The 24706-nt window shown below is 38.1% G+C and overlaps 1 protein-coding gene across 1 annotated transcript in view; it reads right to left on the reverse strand.

Annotated features, from left to right (window-relative positions):
- Positions 1-1029: 1029 nt before the first annotated feature.
- CDH9 (cadherin 9) overlaps positions 1030-24706 on the reverse strand; it is a 92252-nt gene continuing 68575 nt past the window's right edge. Inside the window, exons 4-12 of the mRNA XM_036410829.2 lie at positions 21787-21906; positions 20859-21026; positions 18737-18924; positions 17581-17834; positions 9470-9606; positions 8580-8701; positions 6913-7030; positions 6563-6814; positions 1030-1713 (exon numbers count right to left, since the gene is read on the reverse strand). Coding sequence (XP_036266722.1) covers positions 1226-1713; positions 6563-6814; positions 6913-7030; positions 8580-8701; positions 9470-9606; positions 17581-17834; positions 18737-18924; positions 20859-21026; positions 21787-21906 — 1847 coding nt within the window. The 3' untranslated portion in view covers positions 1030-1225. The remainder of the gene's footprint in view (positions 1714-6562; positions 6815-6912; positions 7031-8579; positions 8702-9469; positions 9607-17580; positions 17835-18736; positions 18925-20858; positions 21027-21786; positions 21907-24706) is intronic.

Below are 24706 nucleotides of genomic sequence, written 5' to 3' on the forward strand. Positions count from 1 at the left end.
CTCTTCCTTCTCTGCAGTGTGTGAGGATGTCTACGTTCTGTTTTCTGGACAATCCAATAATTAGTAAAATTTCATATTCCTTAAGATTTCTTGAGTTCACTATACATGTCACTAGTTCTTCCAAGATTTACTCAAATATCAATACAATGACTTTTCAACTTCTCAATAAAAGGATCAATTCAAAAACTTCTCTAGTTTGTTGTCACACACTTTAAATGTTACCCAAGTTATATTCCATGAATTGTCTGATCATGAAGAAAAAAATCAGAACTATTATCTCTCATTCTGAAAAGTACTATTGATGGAGGAAGAGTGCTTTAGATATTTTTCTTTATCTACATAACAATGCTGACAGAATTACTCTGTGAATTCCCTGGTTGGTTCCATAGTAAAGAACTGCAGAAATAAACAAAGTTAATCATTCACAATTATACTTATATTTTATATTCCAAAAGTGTCTCATATCCTATTGATGGGGAGGTACCAGTAGCGCAAAGAACACTTGTCCATTTTTAAGTGGTCAAAACAGATTTTCACAATTTATATTAAATCACATATAATAACATAGCTAACTGCTTTTTCCCTGAGTAAATCATGTTTTAGCTTTAAAGATGTAAACATTTTCTGTTATAAGTGAGATCAGAACTGCTTCTAAGAATTAAATAAAATGAAATTTACTTTTATAAATACTCGTTTATTTCATAAAAATACAAAAATATAAATATACATTTATAAAAATATGAATAAATTAACACCAAGACATTCTTCAACTAAATAAATATGTCAGTAATAGTCATTCCTATTTTTTAGGGATATAGTTTTCCATTTTAATTTACAAAGCGGTTGCACAATGATTCATTTAATAGTAAAGGTGACTTTAAGTCAGTTAAGAAAACATTTATAAAGTTATTACATCTAAGAAAAGGCACAAAAAGCCTTTATGTATTTTCGTTGATTATTGATGTGATATATTTTCCTTCAGAGATTGTTAGGCAAAGAGGGTGAACTGGTTATTATATTATTACTTAAAAAAAAAATCTACGTCATTCGTATTCATTCACAGAAACTTACTGATAAAGCAAACCCTTACGAAGACAACACCTACGTATTGTTTGTAATTTTGACTTTTTTTTAAAAAAAAATTTCCTTCAAGGAAGAGAATACAGGCCACTCAATCTAGTAGCAAAGAGTACTTCCATTAACACGGGTCAAGTCATACGATGCTCTATTCTCGGTCACTCTCATCACCCCCGTACATATCGGCCAGTTTTTTAAACCGAGGTCCCCAGTCGCTGAGGTAATCATAATCCTGGTTACAATCTGCTGTGAGCGACTCTAAAGAACTGAGAGAATCTGCTATGGAGTCATTCCCTTCATAGGCATAAGTAGCCAGAGAATCATAAGGAGGTGCGCTGGGGTCTGAGTCATTTTCTTTTAATCTTCGATGGATAAAATCTTGTACATCAATGTTTTCCCACAGCGGCACAGTCCTCCTTATCTGAAAAATAGTTTCTGGCATCACATCCCTTCTAAGTTTACTATCTTCTCTTGCTTCTGGATTTCTTAACGTGCCAATATCAAAAGCTTGTGTATCTTCTTCCCCGCCCCCCTCGTCATTGTAGGTCACGATGTTGTCCCGGACATCATCTTTTGAAATGATCAGAGGTTCCTTTTTTCTTTGCCTCTTCAATGCAGCAAACAGCACAACTAAAACTTTTGAGAGAGAGAGGAAATAAATATAGTGAGATCCATAATGCAGGTTTAAATTAAATATAGCACACTTCTGTGAATGAAGTTTGTGTGGTGTGAGAAATGCTAAGATTGGATAAAAACAAAAAACAAACCCTAAAGTAACTATCATATGTAAATATAGGGCGCTTTGGGCCAATGACTAGATACACTGAAATGATAAAGAAGTAAATATTATTGTTTCATTATTTTGCATTCAATATCCACTCTTCTATGGAGCTCTGACATTAAAAAAGCTTTATTAAATTACAGCTAATATATTTAGTCAACTGTAAATATTTAATATTTTATTTCTCCAAAATGATAGTGTTTAAATATACTAAAAATTTAAAGCTACAGTAATTAGCCAAGAGAAACTGAACATCAATTTAATATTTTCTTAATAACTCAAGGGAATATATGTAAAACATTATTCATATATGTTCATGTATGTATATATTGCATCATTTACATCTGTTATATGTCTATATAATACCTGGGTGTATGTATGCATAAACATATACAACATATAACAGATATACAACATATCTATACTAATAAAAGCCTAGGTGGTCCTCACACCCTTGCATGATGCCCTCATGTCATCACAAGATAGCTGCCACAAGATGGCCAGCAGGGGAGGGCAGTCAGGGGCAACCAGGCCTGCAGGGGAGGGCAGTTGGGTGTGACCAGGCTGGCCAGAACCCACCCATGCACGAATTTGCGCACTGGACCTCTAGTATATACATAAATATGAATATGCTACTGATCTCATTCCTTCCCATAGTTCATATATGTTTTTTAAAACTCCTTTATTGATTTGGCTTTGAAAGCCTGCTTAAGATAGGAAATATAACACATTATTTTGTTTTATATTACAATATAAAATACAAAGTCAAACACATTTTGAGCTTATACTCATCTTACAAGAGCCTCAGATAATATTGTGTTTCTTAGGACTTCCTTGACTTTCCCAGTTGCATTCAAACTTTTTGGTGAAAATGTTAATTGTACTACGTGTAATTTCTGCATTGTTTTTGTTTATTACCTATATTATTACCTATATATACATATAGTATCAAGTTAACTGTAAATGTCCCCACATATGGTACACTTTATTATTTTTATTATGTTACTTGATTTAATATATCCATGTATTTGATAAAGAACATATGCAAATTAAATACATTATGTAATTAAAATACATTTAAAAATAAGAAAAAAAAACATGTTGTTTGGAAATATAAACTTTCTATCGAAATAGACCACATTGCTGATTTTATACATATGAAAAATTATAATGAAAATTTCCCAAAAGCACATTTACAAATTGCCTGAAAAAATAACAAATGGGTCATTTACTTTAGGGCAGCTAAATGTTTTGTCAACACTATTCATGTGTCACTGAAAAACAAAAAAAAATTTGGCTCAAAAAGTCTATTATTTTTTCTCGATCTTTTTTTCAAGATTGTACAGCATGCACTCATTTACATTGAGATCATTCTTCATGTTGGCCCTTGAGGCCTTTATAACTCCTTAAAAACCTGAGCAATGCTATCATCAGATTAGCCAACACATGTTTTGCAGCTCCTACTAATTGGAAGAAAGAATATTTTAAAAAATTATTAGAAGCATCTTTAGTTAACCTCCACAGAATTGGCTTTAGCTGCTCAGCTACATCCAGAATCATCTTGGAGACTGTTCAGCAAAAATGAGACATAACTGTACTCTAGTGAACTGCCCAATAGGAAAAAAAAAAAAAAAAAGATTATTTTTAAACTTAATGTTCAATGCATTAATTTATAATTTTTACTTTCTATAAGTAAAAGAAAATGATATAGTCAAATTATTTTAAAGGTTTAATAGCTAGCTAGAGGCCTGGCATATGAAATCCATGTGAGGGGGAGGGGTGTCCCTCACCCCAGCATGCACCCTCTCACATTCCAAAACTGCTGGCTCCCAACTGCTCATCACTCACCTGCATGCCTAACTGATTACCCCTAATTGTCTGCCAGCCTGATCATCCCCAACTACTCACCTGCCAGCCTGATTGATGCCTAACTGTTCCCTAGCTGGCCAGTTTGCCCCTAACTGCCCTCCCCTGCTGGGCTGGTCCCCCTCAACTGCCCTCCCTTGCATACCTGCCCCCCCCCCCCACTGCCCTCCTCTGCTGGCCTTGTCACCCTTAACTGCCCACAACTGTCCTTCCCTGTAGGACATCTTGTGGCGGCCATGGGGGTGGTGATCTTGGGTCTTGGAGTGATGGTCAATTTGCATATTACTCTTTTATTATATAGGATACTAGTCAGCTTTATCTGACTGCCAAAGGTGTTCTTGGAACCAAAAGTATATTTTTTTTAAATCCTGCTCTAGGTGTTTACCCCCTACTTAGGCTTGCATCATGATTGATTATAAACTAAGAAATGCCTTTCTTCCAACTGTAACTGGGTATGTCTAAAATATCCTTGCCCATGACATATCACTGTTGCAAAGAGCAGACTCTATAGTGTAGTGGCTCTGTTCCTCTGTCTATATACAACCTCAAAACAGCAGCAACACTGCACGGGGACTTGGATAATGAAAACTTCAGAGGTTTTAGTATCTGGTTCTAACCATTTTTTACTAATAAAAATAAAAAAATCACTCCACATTTAGGTAATACATTGGTAAGGCAAACATAAGAGTGCGCCCTCTATATTGCTCAGGAAAGAAAGGTGGTTGGCTTTTCAGAATGAAAGAAGCATCAGGAATTTCTGCAGAGGAAACTATGATGCAGTTTAGTTTGATAACGCTGTAATGTCTAAACTTACTTGGGGGTGCTTTTCTTCCCCCATGTAGGCATGCATGTCTTTATGTCTGTCTGTCTATTATATTGACTCTAGAGGCCCGGTGCATGAAATTCATGCACTGGAGGGGGGGGGGGGTCCCCTCTCACAGTCATGGAGCCCTCAGGGGCAGGAGGCAACCCGGCAATCCGGGAAAGGCAATGTCCCCATCATACCTCTGTTGTTGCCCCTGTCGGCAAAGCAAGCCTCAGCTGGCCCTGGTTACCTGAGCCTCAGGCGGCCCTGGGTGATTGGGCAGCTGATATCTGCGGCTTGCTTGTGCCTCAGGCATTGCCTGAGCAGCTACCATCCAAGGCTTTCCTGCACCTCAGGCTGGCTCTGGGCAGCTAGGGGGCTGAGGGTGGGTCTGGCCACACCACACGCCGGCCACCCCCCCTTCCCCAGTGGTGCTGAAAGGATTAGGGGACTCCAGCGGGGCTGAGGGGGACTAGGCGCTGCATCTTGTGGCTATGGGTGCTGCCATATTTGTAATAGTGTGATGGTCAATTTGCATATTCCCTCCTTATTAGATAAGAATAAAAAAATCAGAATTGAAATATACATGGTTCTATGTTCTTAGCTAGGGAAGTAGAACTATCTGAACAAATAAAACAAAATGAAAAGCATAAAAGTAGCACTTTACTCAAAGGGTAAGCCACCATTTCATCTCCATGGGGATACAAAAATATTTTCCAGGAGAGCTGCACTATCTAGCAGCAGGTGGAAATGAAGGGCTGATGGTGAGGGTAGTCATGTGTATGTTCTAATACTCTGAGAAAATTTTTTTCTAAATAGTTGGATCATTTTAACTGAAAAATAATGGTTTCTCTTCACTTTCATCAATCCCCCACTGAAGTCCTGCAAGATATCTGGCCAAAGGGATTTCATCCAGAGAGTTTGAAAGGATTTGCAATGAAATGGAGCCAGCACATATGGGCACTGGAACATAAATTTGGCTAGCTATCTTGCCCTAAGCACAAGCATTTTGGATGACTATTTGTTGGAAACAGTTCTGGGGTAATGTTTTACAGTGGAACAACTGTTTAATTGAATTAAATCGTCGTCCTGTTAGGGCATGCTCAAATAAAACATTTGATATTGGAAGTATAACTTTATTTAGAAAACTTTGTACGTCTAGATATTCCACAGTGGCATTTTAAAAAATGAACATAAGCTTTTAAGTTGGTATATATTACCATCATGTATCACAATTTATGGGGGGGAAAAACATTATCTTACTGTGACAACTTAAATACCTTTGCTCTCTGATATGCATAACTTAGTATTTGTTAGTAATGCTATTCATGAAGGCACTCTTTGGATCTAATGGTTTAGAAAGGGTAATTCTGAATTAAAGTAATCTGGCTTTTTCATGGCAGGTAAAACACTTTCTCAGTGAGTGACCTTGTGTACGTGATTGAACCTTTCTGTCGAAGAATACAAGTATTTATACCTTATAGAGTTGATGTAACGATTAAATCAACTCTTAAATCAAAACTAATTGGGACACTGACTGTTTCGCACTAAGCAGTATACATATGAGATACAAGAACCCATTCATAAAAATATCATTAGCTATTGTTGTGTTGTTTTTGAACTCTAGAGAGCTAGACCTAGCCCCACAGGCACTCCTTTTCTTTTCCACTTGAAAGGACAATTAAAAAAAAAAAAAAAAGTTAGCCCAAACCGGTCTGGCTCAGTGGATAGAGCATCTGCCTACGGACTGGAAGGTCCCGGGTTTGATTTCCGGCAAGGGCATGTTCCTTAGTTGCAGGCACGACCCCAGTAGGGGGTGTGCAAGAGGCAGCTGATCGATGATTCTCTCTCATTGATGTTTCTAACTCTCTCTCTCTCTTCCTCTCTGTAAAAAAAAAAAAAAAATCAATAAAAATATATTTTAAAAAAGAAGAAAAAAAGAAGTTAAACTATTCAGTCTTTAGCTTAGAGAAGAGTGCTTCCCAGGGCAGGCTCCCTGAGCGGGAGGGAGAGGACTGGGGGCAGTGCCTCACCCAGCAGGATGAGGACACAGAGCAGGATGGCCACCAGCGCCCCGGTGCTCAGGCCCGCAGAGAGCACCAGGGCCTGCGCGCTGCAGGACTGCATGTTCCCGTGCTGGTCGCAGGCGCACACGCGGATGGTGAGCGTGCCGGTGCTGCTCTGAATGGGATAATCGTTGTCGAAGATCAAAATGGGGAGTAGGTAGGTGCTCATCTTGTGGCGGCTGTACCCATCTTTTCGAGTCATGATGCCCGCTGTGTTGTCTGTGGTTGGGGGAGAAGAAGGTGGAGAGAAAAAAATAAATCAGATCCGTTTTGGATGTTGCATCTCCTAACGTTCTGTTCACAAAAGTGCTCTGTACCTTTGTTATCCACGATGGTGAAGTTGGGGTTGAGCGGAAACTCTGGCACGGGCTCAAAGAAGAATTTGTGGCCTCGGGGAGGATCGTCTTTGTCCATGACACTGACAGTCTGGATCAACTGCAACAGAATGCATTAGGTAAAGCCCAACAAGAAAACAACTCTTGTTATTACCAGGCATTTTTAGTAAATATGTCACTGAAATGAAAGAAACCAAAAAATAATATACAATCTTCAGAAAAATCATGCCAAGGTTTTTCTATGGTGCTAGCTCATACAGCTGATCCAATTAAGAATAAAACGTCTCCATCAAGTATTCATGAACAGGGTGTCTCTAGGCATTGTTGTCTGATTCCTGGCCAAGGCAGTGCCCAGCCTTAAAGAAAAATGCGATCAGTCCAACAGCAATCCGCTTTGAACATTTTTAGAAAAAGCACCAGCCTTCTTTGTTATTAATCGGTTACCAATCTGTTGTCTACACTACCTAATGGTGGTTTCAAAGACAGAGAACAGATGCATTAAAAACAAAACAAAACAAAACGCATCAGTGCTCAGCATCACCACCTTCTATAGACTAAAAACGCTATTAATATTGTTTTGGAAACTGAACAGTAGGTCATGTAATGTCAGCAGTCAAAACGTGAAAGCTAGGGGGTACCATCACTGCAATCCTATAGCCTATCTTTTTCAAACGATGTGCCTTTCTTTTAATGGTATGTGCCACGTTTAAAACGATAGACAGATACATGATTCCAAAGCTATGTAAGATCAGTGTCCAAGTGGAGGCACCCAGAACTTCTTAGCCATGCTCCCTGAAGACAGAGCTGTGCTGGAGTGCGCGATTGGAGCAGCCAAGGACAGATTGGGCACAGAAGTTCCACAGAGCACTTCATGGTGTAACAGTCTCTAAGCCACACATCAGGGTGCCTGCATTTCTGGTCCTGGGCATGCCATCTGTGCATGGTTAGGCTGATTTGAAATCACGGTCGTTTAATTGTTCTTACTTTCAAACGTCTCCTCTACAAAAGCAAACAGTTGTGCCACTTCCAGGTAACGTCCTAATCTGCTAGTATACTCACTAGTTCAATAATTTTTCTCTATACTTTTATGTTAAATTGTATAATTTTTTTTTCTTTTTGACAGAGTGACATGCAGCCTTATGTGTTTTTATGTAATGGTTCTGAGAGTGCATGATTACTAATACAAACGGAACCCCATGTTTCTCTTTAGTAGACTAGAGCATTACACAGAAAAAAAATGTATATAATTTTTAATATTCTTGCTCAATATCCGGTGCAGAACAGCAGAAAAAATATTTAAAATTTAGTATTATTTTTAATCATAAACAACAATGGTCCTTTGCTTATTTGACTCTAAGATTTTGAAATTAGATGGGCCATTCTTTAAGCATATTTTAAGAGAGAATACATATCACTAGCTTAAAGTATATTGCATTTTTTAAATCTTAGCATGGGTTCTATAATAAAAACAATATTAATACTCATCTTTTTCAGATCACTGTGACATTTTTGGTAAGAGGAGATAAAAATGTGACAAGAAAGTCTGACAATAGATTGCATAAAAAAATTGTGCAAGTAAAGTAATGCAAAGTCATCTGCTTTTGTGAAGAGGAAACATTATTTTTAAAGTTTATAATAACTTTGTTTACCTGCCCAGGTTTTGCATTTTCACAAACAAATGTTTCATAGTACATGGCAAATTCCGGAGCATGGTCATTTATATCTAGAATTCTGATGAAGACAGGAATGTGGCTACTTTGTTTTGAGTTATCTGCAACAAGAACATATATAAGGTTTCAATCTCATTCACAGAGAAGCAGTGATACCACTCTCGCTATTTGTAACTTAGCAACAGATCTTTTCTGTGGTGATCACTACTTGATTGGACTGCTGATGGATATCTCAGCTTTCTTACATGGTCCTGATGGAAAATATGATAAACATAGGAGAAGATGATTGATAATAAGCCATTATTTGTAAGAGATCATTTTCTTAGACTGTTTAGTTTATGAAGTTATATTTCTATTTTACAGTAAGATATGCAGAAAATCAAGTTTAAGACATATATATATATATATATATATATATATATATATGCCCAAGCAACTGGTAAGACCAAATGACTGGAACGACTGGGTGACCAATCACTATGAAGGGCACTGACCACCAGGGGACAGACACTCAAATGCAGGAGCTTCCCCCTGGTGGTCAGTGTGCTCCCACAGCTAACTGCCCACAGCCCCTCCCCCCCAGATGGCTGGCCCCCTCCTGCAGCCATTTCCTCCAACCAGGCAGCCCTGATGGGCCCTGATCTCTAGTCAGGCTGAGGGACCCACCTGTGCACAAATTCATATACCAGGCCTCTAGTAGATGAATATTTGATAATCATTAAAATATCAATAATTATAAAATCCAGGCATTCTAAATTATTTCTCTAAGAGATTTGCTAATGACTAAATCATTCTGCTCAAGAAAAAGTTTATTTAATGCCATTATTTGGTGAAAATAATGTGTTTAATTGGATGCATGCTCAACTCACTTATTTCTGTGGCTATAATGGTGATGTTGTGCCATGAAGAGGATTCCCGGTCAAGGGGTTTTAAAGTGAAAATAGAGCCATTTTCTGGGTGGATACTGAAAATCCGGTCCATGTCAGTGTGCCGATCAACAGAGTATCTAAAAGAAAAGAGACTCATGAATCCAAGCATTATAAAAGATTATTAGTTCATCTAATATAGTGGCCAGTGGGGTGGAACTGGGTTTGAAGGGCCGGACATGCCCTGGAGCCAACTTCTCATGGTCTCTCCCTGGCCTTTTAATTATAGGTGATTAATAAAATGTTCTGATCAAGACATGGCCAGTAGATGGCTGAGAGTTCTTTTGAATTTTTATTTTAAAAAGTAACTTTCATTTAGACAATCTCTATATAAAAAAGGTTAATATGCTAAGTGCCCCTCCCACTGTCTGACCAGTTGCTATGATGCACACTGACCACCAGGGGGCAGAAGCTCAATGCAGAAACTGCTGAACTGCAGTGATATACCCAGATACCAGAGGGGAGGGAGCCTGGTTCCTTGTGGGGCCGTGCGATTCCATCTTTGACCGTGGGTTATATTGTTGTTGCCCCGAATCTGTTTTAATGGACACTTGCATTTGCATTCCACTCCCTATCTGACAGCAACTTTGCAGAGTGCCCTCTCCCACCCCAAAACCCCTCTGGCGATGATGGAGAGCCAGTTTCAACCTGATCCCCGCAGGCCAGGCTGAAGGAACCCATCTGCCTTAGGGATCCCTGATCCTTCCGTAGATGCTGGGGAGGGACCATGGAAGGTGGGCTCCAGGGTGTGTCCAGCCCTTCTCGCCCAGTTCCATCACACTGGCCACCTTATAATTAATTTCCTTTCAATGTGCATGAATCGTGCACTGAGTCACTGGTATGAAATATTTGACTGTTGCCATTATTACAATTCTATGATTATGTGTACTTTGCTCATTATTTATACTCAGGAGCCCTTGTGGCAGCTTTTATAAGTTTTTAATTGTACTTGATATACTTGTTATTTTATAGACCCATGTAATACTTGAGAAATATTAAGCAGGTATATTATACTGGAGAGTTGATTACATTGGATAAATAGGAATTATGTTTAAGAGAACACATAAGAACATGTGTCCACGGAGTCCTCATGAACATCAATGAATGTGGAGAGGCTGTTGTAAAAACATTACTTTTGAATGACTATTCAAAGAACAGAGCTGATTGAATATCTTCCTCCAATCTATTCCAAATAAAAAGGAAATGACATTATCACAGAGTTCCATGAATATTTCTCATTAGTCTAGATATGAAAGATGTCACTATGAAATTTATATCATTCTATGGTTGGAAAATAATGTCATTCCCTAAAGGATGTTCATCTCCTTATCATTGGAACCTGTAATTATCTTACTTTACATGGTAAAATTTACTTTGCAGATGTGATTAGGTTTAAAAAATTGCCTTAGCTGGTTTGGCTCAGTGGAAAGAGGATTGGCCTGTGGACTGAAGGGTCCTAGGTTCGATTCTGGTCAAAGGCACATGCCTGGGTTGTGAGCTTGATCCCCAGTAGGAGTTGTGCAGGAAGGAGGCAGCCGATCAATGATTCTCTCTCATTATTGATGTTTCTATATTTCTCTCCCTCTCCTTTCCTCTTTGAAATCAATAAAAATAATATATATATATATATTTTAAAAATGAGATGGATATTGATCTTGATTATCTAGATGGACCTAAACTAATCATATTAACCCTTAAAAATAAAAAAAGAAAGCAGAAAAGTAAAATGTTAACTAATATATATAAATCACATGGGTATCTTGCCAAAAATAAATTCTGATTCAGCAGGTGAAGTGTGGGAGCTGGTTTCTGCATTTCTAACTAATGTAGATAAATCTCATATGGCAAATCCATGGACAAGGTTTGTATAGCAAGGTATAAACTGGATAGAATAAGGAGTGAACACTTACAGACCACTAACAGATTAATCAGCATCATGTATTCTCTTCACTTTTCTTGGTATCTATTAAAAGCACTTAACACATAAACTCCTTTTTAATCTGGTGAATTATGGGATTATAGTTTCCATTATAAATCTATTCATTATAAAGTATTGACTTTAGCAAATATAAGTAATATATATTTAGGTTTCTAAACATTGCCAATTTTTAAACATTGGGTGAAAATAGTGATATTTTTTTATTTTATTTTATTTTTTTTATTTTGGGTTGCACTAATAAAGAACATGTGACTTAGTTTATTAGTAGATGAATTATGCTGAATTTAAAGTATATGTTACTAAACTCAGATTTCAAAAACAATTTAAGCAATTGAACATAGTACATATTGGTACTATTTTCCATTAAAGTTGTACAGACTCCCAAGTGTTGCTTCAAAGTGAGTTCTTTCTGTATCTCAGTCCAAAAATGTGTAACCAGGTCAATCATTTTCTTGTGATTCTTAGAATGATACAACAGCATGAAAATGATAGTATTCCCACAAATTTTCAACAATCAAGATTGTAATTTTCTACTTAATTTTTATAAAAATATTTGGGGATGTTTGAAAAACTCATAACATATGGTAATGGCACGAGAATGGCTATAATTCTGGGGTGGAAAATCCTCAGCAGAGGATAATTAGAAATTTAGATATAATAATTCTATATAATTAAAGCTTAATATGCTAAGTATCTAGTCCTCAGGTGACTGTTTAACCAATCAAAGTGGAATATGCTAATGATATGCTAAGGCCACTCAACCGCTCACTATGACATGCTGACCACCAGGGGACAGATGGTTGACTGATTGACCAGTTGCTATGATGTGCACTGACCACCAGGGAGCAGACGCTCTGACCAGTAGGTTAGGTCCGGAAAATCAGGACTGAGCGAGATGGGCCGGACACTCCCTATAGCCCTCCCATGGTCCCTCTCCAGCTAGCCAACCTCCCACTTTTCTCTCTGGCCAACTGGCCCCTATTGGGTCTGGACAAGATTGGGCCAGACATGCCTTGGAGCCCTCTTGCGGTCTTTCCCCAGCCAGATCATACATGCATGAGAGGGGTCCCTTGGCCTGGCCTATGCCCTCTTGTGATCTGGGACTGCTCGGAAGATGTTGAAGAGTTGGTTTCTAAGCCCAATCCTGCAGGCCACTCCCCTTAGGAGGGTTCTAGCAGCAGGGCCCCTGGCTGGGGATCAGTGTTGCGGTGCTCTCACTATTGGGACGGATTAAGTGAGAGCCCAAAGCAGGCGCAGTGGGGCCGGGATAAGTGGGAGCAGCAGGTAGAAGCTGCAGGTAGCTTTAGAGTAGGGGTGTCGAACTCAATCAGAGAAGGGGCCAAAATCTAAAATCCAGCCTAAATCGCGGGCCGAATGGTTTACTGAACAGTCATAAACTGTCATTGTGATGGAAACGCAGCGGAGTGCAGTGATGACAGCGCAGTGCGGGCCACATTGCAAGGCCTGGCGGGACGGATCCCCACAGGCCACCCAGGGGACCCCACCCATGCACAAATTTGTGCACTGGGCCTCTAGTGAATATAAAATGCATAATGATATATATGTATATATATGTAATTCCTAAAAGGAAAAGCTCTATTGCATTTAACCAAGAATTCTTTGTCAGATAGGAATCTGAGATAGGTCTTATTTTTAATGATCTCTAGTAATGTACTAAAATTGAGGATGACAGTCATTTAATTTTTAATCTGTAGCTTAATAGTGCTAAAAGGAAATCAAATATAGTATTTATTTCTAGTTGTCAATCCATCTACTATTTAGTTCCTAATGTGGGCTGAGAAAGTCAATGAAACATTAAAAAATGGCTTATTTTCCTCAATTCTGCTTATGAATAAAACAATCTGAAATTAAAACAAAGACAGCAAAGTAAAACAGCGAGTCACATATATGCATTGAATGAACCTCGATGCATAATATTCACCTACATATATTTCTCTCCATTATTGGAAGGGTCAACAGTTAACCACTGCTGAATCGATCTTAGATTTCCTCCTACTGTTTAAATTGAATATCAAAGAGAAAAATAAAAATCCTTTTGTGCTACCTGTCCTAGAGATTACTATGACAGTCCTATGATTGAGGAATTGCTAATAGTTCCAACATACAAATCCAGCTTTGACACACTTGGAGCGTATGTGGAATAAAAATAGGTTGGAATTTTGGCTGATCTACTTTTAGGTTCAAACTTGAAAGGCACTGTTTTCAAGTTAATTCATGAAGGATTTAGAAATAGCTCAGTTTAACATTAACGCTACAAACTTTCAGGTTTATATTCAGAAATTTGCCTCAGTGCAAAGAATGTTCTGCAGTTTTTCAAAGCCTAGGGATACATTTTCTTTTATTTAGCAGCCAAAATTCTATTTTCAACATTGAATAGGCCATACTGGTGTACCTATTAATAATAAGTGCACCAGATTACAACAAATGACCATAAAGGAACAATAAACACCCTTTGCGTAGGAACAAAGCAATCTCTATGTTCCAGCAGATTGCCTATTAAAGCATTTTATTGATCTCTTTACATTGAATTTGAACAATAATTTTTAAAAATATCACTGGCATAATTTTTAAGGAGTATCTTCGGCAGAGACAGGATCCAATTATATAGTCTGAGAATAGCAAGTAAAAATATTGCAGGAGAACTGAGTACGCAGAAGCTGAAATCTGGTTTAGTTGGTTGCTCTTTGTTTTGCTGTATCACTTTATGTTTGTTTTGGATGTTCTACCATTGACAAGCACACTTCAGATCCCTATATTTGCATCTAATATTTAAAAAAGTGAATTAAATTACACCGGAACAAATTGGTAATATGAAGAAATATGTCAAAGATAGCATTTTTTTTTTTTAAATTTACTGAACTAGAGGCCGAGTGCATGAAAATCCATGCACTGGGGAGTCCCTCAGCCTGGCCTGTCCCCTCTCACAGTCTGGGAGCCTCAGGGCATGTCCTACTGACAGCTTAGGCCCTGCCTCCCTCTGTGGGAGGCGACTGGGCCAATGAGAGGAAAGTGCAGCCCATTACCCCACCTCTGCTGCTGCTTCTGGCCTTCCTCTGCAAAAGGTGATTGGGTTGATAAAGGGCAGGCACCTCCCCCTTCACCCCGCTGCTGCTGCTGCCTCTGCCAGCCTCTGTGGCTGCTTGCTCTTGGCCCTTGCAGCCACCCTGGCTTTGTGCAGAAGATGTCCAGAAAGACAGCCAAAAGACGCCTGGTCTATCTGGTCTAATTAGCATATTAACCTTTTATTAGTATAGATTCCAAGCACATTGATAACCGGCTGTCAATACAATTAGGCTGTGGCTATGCTCTTTCCTTCCCAGCTACTGCTTTTCAGAAATGTGTTTTCTGCTTATGAACTAGCACAAATAGTTTAAATCTTTGAACAAATGTTTTATGTGTTTGAACAAATAGTTTAAATCTTTTTTGCAGTTATTAGTGACATATTCTAATTATTATTAGTTTAATCTGCATAAAAAATCAGCAAGTTCTAGGGAGACACATACACTGAGTGGCCAGATTATTATGACCTCTGAACGCATAATAATCTGGCCACTCAGTATATTTATATAATAGAGGTCGGTGCATGAATTCGTGCATGGGTGGGATGGGTGGGGTCTGGCCAGCCTGGCCAGGGGGAAGGGACATGGGCGATTGGCCGGCCTGCTGCTGGTTGAATTCCTGGTTGAGGGGATAATTTTTATACTAGCCTTTTATTATATAGAATATACACCAAGTGGCCAGATTATTATGCATTCAGAGATCATAATAATCTGGCCACTCAGTGTATATATGAGTGCACTTCTTCAATTATTCTAGCTTATGGTGGAGTCATGTTTTGTTTTTTTGTGTTTTGTTTTTTTGAGGCATAACTAATTAATCATTACAAGTTTGCGTTGGACTTACTCTCAGTTTGACTTGAGTAAAAACAAAAAGTTCTTCAAAAATTCATTGAACTTTAAATATGTTTAGCATTAAATAGGTGTGAAATGAGACTTGCTTTTTCAGAACCTGTAAAGCTATAATCAACCCTATACCTTGGGAATCCATGATTACTAATGAGGTGAAGCAGAGCTAACAACAGCTGTTAATTGTACCCATAATCACATGTTGCAAGTGGCAGATGCATTTCAGAAAATATGTTTGATGAGCAGATTTACTGGTGGGTGAGAATTAGTTCCCAAGCTCACCCTGGGAAATGTTTCTCCATGATGCTTATCATAGCCTATTTCTGCTGTGGGGATCAGTCATCCTTCTAAATGCTTCGGATGACAATGTTGCCTCCTTTTATTGCTGCATGTTCACACTATGATTGGGTATCGACAGCATTTATTTCATTGCTAATGGAAAGAAACCTATATGCTATATTTCTAGGGTGCCTTTATACATTGGCAGATGTAGCAGCATAATTTTAGAAATATAATTTCAGATTAATTTGTTCTCAATATTTTTCTTCTGATTTTACAGGTAAAATTGCTATTCTCTCCCCCCCCCCCCCCAAGAGTTGATATCACATAAAAAGCAAATGTTTCTGGGATAGGATGAACTTAAAATTTTATCAGTCACTTTTATATGCTGTGAAGCAAAGTTGCAGATTTCACTGTCATTTTTTTGACCCATAAAATTTCCTCCTAAAAAATGTGTCCTCATGGTGTCAGATATATAGCAGAATATGTAGAATATGTATGAGTGCATATGTGTGTGTGTGTGTGTGTGTGTGTGTGTGTGTGTGTGTAAGTCTCCAAACAAGCTGGATTTTTATTAATGATGTGTCACCTACATGACAATATGTCAGTTATGCTAAGTGAAAGAAGTTAGACAACAGAAAATAAGCACTGCATGATTTCATTTGTATAAATTCAAGAAAATCTAATTTAATCAGATCAGTATTGACAGAAAGCAGATTGGTGTTTGGCTGGAAGTACGGTTAGGTTCCAAGAAATTTGAGAGGAAGATATTGCAAAGGAACATGAGGAAAGGATAAGATATTTGTTCATTATACTGATTTGGGTGATGCGTTAATGGGTATATTAAAATTTCAGTGTTTACTGAATCATATAATTTATAATTGTGCAGCTCTCTTTTTTTGGTCAATACTATATCAATACTTATGTTCAAAGAGAAGAATAGAAATATAGCTACCATTTTCTAAGCAAACATCTTTATAGTGTGAGCTTATGTAACTCCATATTGCGGCAATTGAAAAAGCAAAAAGAAATGAGACCAAATTCTGTGAGGAAAACGCCATGTTTTGAAAGTAGTGGGTGGGACATCAGAGGAAGGGTGGCCTGAGAGATCCCTGCCATCTCTGCCCTTAAAGTCTCAACAATCTGAACTGCTATGGCTCAACACATGGTTTCCTGAGAAATGCCCAAACATATCTGAGAAATCTGTGAGTTGAGATATCTACAAGTGAGCAAAGGGAAGCAAACTGGGACGGTGAGAAGGGAGAAAAGCTGAGCTAAGCCATGGATGCGGCCCTTTAGCCTGAAGCTCACAGTGGGGCTTAGTCAGGCGGGGGTGGGGGTTGGGGGGATCAGTTTGTGGGGGCACTGCTCTTGGTGCAAAGGAGCAAGGAGATTCAGTGGGCATTCCTGTAGGAGTGGGCAGTGCAAACTGGTTGAGTGTTTTCAAAAGAAATTTTTCAACATTTTCAATGGATCCTTTAAGAACATTTCTACAATATTTTTTCTAATTTAGTATTTGTTTAGATCACTTATTATTTGAACTATCACTTACCAAAGAGAGACAGTGAGATATAGTCACACAGTCAAGGGATTAAAAATCACAGACTCTGAAGACTGATAGCCTGGTTTTCAAATCCAGCTTGGCCACTGACTAATTTGGCAAATCATTTAAATGTTCAGTGCCTTTGTCTTACCATCTCTAGAACAGTGTAATAATAGGACCTACCCTATAAAGTGTGAGTCAACTAAATGATATTTGCAGAACACTTAGAAAGACAGCCCGGTTAAGCATCTGCGCTATGACAGTGTTTGTACTTGGTCATGCATTTTACAATGTAAATTTTTTTCACACGGCTTGTAAATGGTAAGATTATTTTTCTGAAAACGTTACCTCTTGGCAAAATACTTACTGTATGAAATTGTTTGTGGCATCTGGATCGTATGCTGTGACTTGTCCGATGATGCTGCCTTCCTTTACATCTTCATCGACCTCTATCAGGTAAGAGACTTTACTGAACACTGGAGGCTCGTCTACATCTTCCACAGAGATTTTGACCACAGCTGTGTCTTTGAAAGGTCCCAGGTGTCGGAATCGTGGATCCGGGTGTGTGTTACTGGCATCCACTCTTAAAGTGTATAGCATTTTGCTTTCAAAATCTAAATTCTGAAGTTAAATAAAATAAGAACAATTAGTATAGCACAGCGGGCATAACAATGGAAGAAAAATTCAATATTTAATAACTAGCTCTCTTAATGGAACCAGACATTCTGATTAAGTAACTTCTCCAATTATGGCTTCACAGATATATCAAATAAGTCAGTAAATATTATTATACTTTACACATATTTACAGCATGTAGTTACTTATTATGGTATACACATTAGTACTGATTTCCTCTTAGTAATACATTTCACATTTTGGTGGTCACAGGTTTGTTCCTTCATGGATATATAGGTTATTTATTATTTTTATTGCTATTATTACTACTAAATTTATGCAAAGTTAAAGCTAAAGGGGAAATAGAGATTTTTCAAACTATTCATACAAGTCAAGTCGCTTCCTTAGATCCTATATTTCTAAAGCTGGTATTACGAAAAGAAAAAAAAAATCATTCATTTGAACACTGTGGAAAGGAAGAGGTGAATAAAAGCAAGTGATCAGGGCTATAAAAAATAATCAATATTTAGCTGGATTATTCCATGTAAGCTTCATGATGTTCTCCCACAGTGCAATAAAAATCAAGAAACCCAACAAAAAACTCATAGCATCTCTAGGCCTCATCACCTTGAATAGACATGAAATTGTGCTTCAGAAGTTAGCTGACCCTGCTTTGATGGTTGCCTTTATAAGCACAAGCAGCCAAGTTTTTATATCACTTTTTAAGTGTCAATGATGAAGGCGCTTAACTTACTTGAAGTGTAATCACAAGCATCCCCGCTTACATGAAGGATAGATAGCGTGTAAAGGATGGAAAAGTAAATCCTAGGCTTTTTTCTTCCCTTAACTGAAAAGCAAAAATCAACCATACAGTGCTCAATGATAAAATGAAGACAGGGAGAAGAAACCTGTTTGACAGTTATAATCCCTTCCTGTGTATTCTTGTCAGTGATGACATCGAACATGTCAGCTCCGTCTCCTTCAGCAATGCTGTATTCCATCTCAGCATTTTCCCCCACGTCGGGGTCATTGGCTTTTATCCTTCCAAGGTGTGTTCCAAGAGGGACAGACTCGGGAGAATTAAATTGATACGTACCTGAAAATTAAATCAAAGCTCTTGACATCTCATCTCTCGACAACGAAAATCCTTTATTTCCTTTGCCTTTTACACTTAAATAAATTAATTTTAAATTGGGAGGGTTTTTCATCATATTGAGTTGTAAGCTGTCAAAAATTTTAGATTTATTAAGTTGGAAACATAATTTATAAAGGCAGAACACTCTCATTTTGTAATTGAGAAATCGAAGTTCCAGAAAGATTAAGTGAATGTCCCAAGGTCATTTAGATAATTGATGGTAGGCCTAATATCAGAATCCAGAACTCTGACTTAGGGCGAGAACCAAATAAATCTCTTCAATAATTTAATAAACATAAAAATGTGTAATGAAGATGTTGAAAGCTCTAGATAAGCAGTGCATATTTGATTTCTTGCCCTCTTAAGCATTTATTTTTATATTCTAAATCAGAGATAGAAAAATTAACTTGTACATTTTAACATGTTGATGCCTTCAAGTGGAATCTGAATATTTTTTTTGTGCATGTAATTTTAGCCAACCATTATATTTTATGTGCTACCTCTGAAAGCATTTTAGTTTCTGACTATTATTCAAAATACAAATAGGAAAAAAAATTACAAAATTTGTCAATGAAAGTTAGAAATGTTTTTTAAACTTTTACTATGTTTCTCTATCTCTCCCCTCTCTCTTCCTATCTGAAATGAATACAAATATATATACTAGAGGCCTAATGCATGAAATTTATGCACAGAGAGCGGTGTCCCTTAGCCCACACTGCACCTTCTCTAATCAGGGGACACCTTGAGAAATGTCCGACTGCACATTTAGGCCTGATCACAATCCAGGATTGCTGGCTACCAACCACTCGCCTGCCTGCATGCCTGATTGCCCCCTAACCACTCCCTGCCAGCCTGATCAACATCTAACTGCTCCCCTGCCAGCCCGATTGCCCCTAACAGCCCTCCTCTGCCAGCTTGGTCACCCTTAACTGTCTTCCCTTTCAGGCATAGTTGCCCCCCAACTACCCTCCCTTGCAGGCCTGGTCACCCCCAACTGCCCTCCCCTGCTGGCCTTATCGCCTAAACTGGAATCAATATCATAAATTTAAATTTGAGGTTCTCAATTGAATATTTTAAGATAGGGGCCTTTATATGTTCATTTCCTACACAATGAAAACATTTTTAGGAAAGCCTGGGGATCTGCTTTTGCAGGACCTCATGGAATACAAGATGGTGATTACTGAAAGAGCACTGACTGATTTAACCTTCACCAGTTGTAGCATATTCTAGCAAACTTTAACATTCTCACAATGCCATCACAACCTAGGTATACTATAACTGTAGGGGCCACTAAAAAAAAAAAAAAAAAAAAAAAAAAAGGAAAAAATGCTCTAATTGAGCCAACATAGTGATTTTAAGTCAGTGCTTGATTTCAAGGATTGTTAAAGCACCCAGTCTGTGTTTTAGAATCAATTAAATAAGGCATTATAATTCTTATGTACAAACAAGAGAACGGAGGAAAGACACATGATAGACATGGGATTTGAAGCCAGGCAGTCAGATTGGAGAGTCCACACTCCTAACCGGGAAAGAAATAAGAAACAAAACAAGCCGATCTTAGTGAAGGTTGAGAATGATAGTCTGAAAAACTTTACAGCTCTTCTAAAGGTAGAAGAGGATCATTCAGGTTGCCAAAAGGACACCGTTTCCCCGCGCGCAAGCTCGTGCGCGCCTGTGTGTTTGTGGTGTGTGTGTGTTTCCTACTACTACTGCCTACTTGCTGATGAAAATGATATAATGACTTTTAATTTGTGGGGAAATGTGATACATTTCAGGGATACGTGTTATGCCTTTCTGTATAAACTAGCTGTGAAACCACTATGTACAAGTATTGGCCTCTCTTTGTGGTGTGTAGGAGAAGCCTTCGAACATGAGCTCCCTGAGGCCTTCCTTACTCTGGGGAAAGCGAGGTGGGTTGTTGTTGACATCTGTCAGAGTGATGTGCACGGTGGTGGTCCCAGAAAGGCCTCCCATCTGGCCGCCCATGTCTTTGGCTTGGATAACCACTTGGTACTTCTCTCTGTTTTCTCTACTCATGTCCGGTAATGCTGTTTTTATTATACCTTTTGAAAAAGGAAATAAATATTTTATCACTGATTTTAAAAATGGAGCTATTCAAGGTCCACCTTACAGAAGTTAATCATAACAGACAGAGAAAATGTCAGTGTACCTAAATACATATTTCAATCTATAACCACTTTAACATTATTGACAGAAGAAAAAGAATTCTTTCATTGGCTATTGCTTAGGAAATGAGTTTTTTTCTAAATCAATTTATCCTTTTGATGAATAATATGAAATCAAAAGGATAAATAATATGAAATCAAAATCATCAGACGAATAAGTTCAATTTTGATGGTTGTCACATTTTTTAGGTTTGAGTAGAACACAAAGTGCTGACATTTTGTATTTAGAGTCATAAATTTAAACTCAATAAATAGTCAAAAGTTGATGCAAATAATCTGTTTAAATTATAGGATACTGTCCAAACCGGTTTGGCTCAGTGGATAGAACGTCAGCTTGCGGACTCAGGGGTCCCAGGATCAATTCTGGTCAAGGGCATGCAACTTGGTTACGGGTACATCTCCAGTAGGGGGTGTGCAGGAGCAGCTAATTAATGTTTATCTCTCATTGATGTTTCTAACTCTCTTTCCCTTTTCCTTCCTCTCTCTAAAAAAGCAATTAAATATATTTTAAAAATAAATAAATAAATTACAGGATACTGAATAGATAGCTTTTAAAATACAAAAAATATACACAAATTAACTGTGCATCCAGATGCATTACATAATGAGGAAGGGACCAAGTATTAAATATTGTTACCTGATTCTGGGTCCACTGAGAAATATGGCTGTCCTTGCAATATGCTGTAGACCACTTTGGCACTATTTCCATAGTTGGCATCATCCGCATCAGTTGCTGTCACTTGTATTACAGACGTACCTACACAGATGCCCACCCATGCACAGACAATTAAATACTTCTCAATTAGAAGCTATCCTTCTGAAAAATGATCTCTGGTAATGAGGTGCGTTAGACCATGCTTAGTTGAAAGAAATTTGCTCAAATGATATTACCTCCAAAAAAAATTTTTTTTCTGTTTTACTCCTTTTTATTTCTGTAACTTTAAAAATATATTTATTGGTGAAGGTGTTAATATGTATCAGATTCCAAGAGTTAATTGGAAACATTGGATTTTCACTAAAAAGGGACTATGCACATGTCTCTGAGAATTAAAAAGAACTGTGACATGATTTTGAGAGAAATGTGGGCTGAGGGGAAAAGCAAGAAGAGTCGGTGAGAAAAAAAAAAGAAGAGACAAGTATACTAAGACAAAAATAAACAGCAAGAGAATAGTATATAGATTATCAGAGGAAAATAATGAAAAGAAGGTAAATTCTAAAAAAAAAAAAAAGTTTTTATTAGATGTTATTTACCCCCAAAGTTAATAATAGTAGTCTTTTAACTCTTTAATTTAAATAAAAATTACTAATATGATAAAATTAGTATTAGAATTAAATCATTGTGTACTACTTCAAATATAGAGGCATCTTTATTATTTGACTATGCGTGGGATTTAACTGCCAGTATATGATTTACATATAGTCTGACAGACTTCATCCTTTAGTTTTCCTCTGTAAATGGTTATTTGTACAGGAAAAAGCAGAGAAAAATCATATCTTCAAAATTATCATGAATTTATATTTATTTTTTTAATCAGTAAAAAATTCTAGAAGATTTTATTGTAAAATACAGTCTCCTCCTCCCATTACTCTTATTTGTTTCTAAACTTATCAATGGGGGGAGATTTGAATTAAATAATAAGATAACTGATGCTTTTGAGGAGTTATCAGGAATATCATAAAATTAGAAGTTTTTCAAACTTGGCTTTGTCTAAGCATAACTCTTTTACAGTAGAGAAAAGTAGTAAAGCATTATCTCTCTCCAGCTATTTCTGTATTTATCAACCTTAAAAAAAACCCTGTACAGTAAAAAACCATCTCTATGTGTTTTGGAGCAAGTCAGTTTAACTCTTTGGGGCTCATCCTTATGAATTAAAATATTTTATTATGCCAAGTATTGTATCTTCTACATGTAAATATTGTATATATTTAAAGTTAGATACACATGCAAAGTCTATGGGTGAGCCAAGGAGGAAGTAATTAATGCAGTGATGTCAATATTAACAATAAAGCATAATTACTACCTCTATAAATGGGACCAAAATTTACCTATAGTTCTTATCTTTATTTATTAATACGAAAAGCTGCAACAAGAGCCATACTGTTGCTTGCTATATTTTTCAGGTTGTGTTTTTGTGTGTGTGTGTGTGTGTGTGTGTGTATGTGTGTATGTGTTTGGTAATTTTAGAGGTGGAGGAAATGCAACTGGCAATGGTCCAAATTCTGATTTTTTTAATTAATATTTTAAAAAATATTTATTATTGAAAATATTATATGTCCTCCCTCCCAATTGACTTCTATCAGCCCCCCTCCCCCAACACTGCCCTAGGCCCTCACCAAGCTATTGGTCTGTGTCCATGGGTTATGCATATTCTCCTATATAATAAAGATATAATATGCAAATTGACCATTACTCCAACACACAAAATGGCCTCCCCATGTGGTCAAAGATGGCCATCCTCATGTAGACACAAGATGGCCACCACAAGATGGCCTGCAGGGAAAGGCAGTTGTGGGTGATCAGGCCAGTAGGGGAAGGCAGTTGGGAGGGAACAGGCCTGAAAGGAAGAGAAGTTGGAGGCCATCAGGCCTGCAGGAGAGGGCAGTTAGGGGTGACTGAGCCTACAGAGGAGGGCACATAGAGGTGACCACGCCTGCAGGTGAGGGCAGTTGGAGGTGACCAGGCCTTTAGGGAAGGTCAATTGGGGGGAACCCAACCTGCAGGAGAGGGCAGTTGGGGAGGACCAGGCCTACAGGGGAGGTCAGTTGGGGGCAACCAGGCTAACAGGGGAGGGCAGTTGGGGGGTATCAGGCCTACAGGAGAGGCAGTTAGGAGGAACAAGACCAGCATGGGAGGGCAGTTTTGGGTGACCAGGCCAGCATGGGAGGGAGTTAGGGGTGACTGGCCAGTAGGGAAGAGCAGTTAGGGGCAATCAGGCCAGCAGGGGAGCATTAGGCATCAATCAGACTGGTAGGGGAGTGGTTAGAGGGTGATCAGGCTGGCAGGCAGAAGCAGTTAGGGGCAATCAGGTAGGCAGGCAGGTGAGCGGTTGGGAGTCAGTAGTCCTGGATTGTGAGAGGGCAGCCGGACAGCCCTCAAAGGGGTCCCAGATTGGAGAGGTGCAGACTGGGCTGAGGGACACACCCTCCCCCCCCCATACACAAATTTTATGCACTGGGCCTCTAGCATGCATATAAGTTCTTTGACTGATCTCTTCCCATCCACCCTCCCACTTTTCCCACTTTTCTCTGATTTTTAATATCTGCAATAATAAAAAACTATACTGCCTATGATTTGTCTAATGTAAATTAAATATAGATTGCCTTATAAGAAGAGATTTTTAAACAAGATAAACTATAAGCCTTCTTCCATTCATAAAGTTATATATTCTATATTTTATTATGGCTATTGAACAAGAGAAGGGCTTTTAAAAAAGAAAACCTGCATAGACATGCTTACTCCAGTCCTGTGATAAATTCTAATAGGATTTATACTGTGTTAGTACTTCATATAAGAAAGAAAATATTTGAAATAGGTTTGCAGAGGTTGGCAAAAGTAG

Source organism: Pipistrellus kuhlii, unplaced genomic scaffold, assembly GCF_014108245.1.
Source record: "Pipistrellus kuhlii isolate mPipKuh1 unplaced genomic scaffold, mPipKuh1.p scaffold_m20_p_4, whole genome shotgun sequence".
Lineage (NCBI taxonomy): Eukaryota > Metazoa > Chordata > Mammalia > Chiroptera > Vespertilionidae > Pipistrellus > Pipistrellus kuhlii.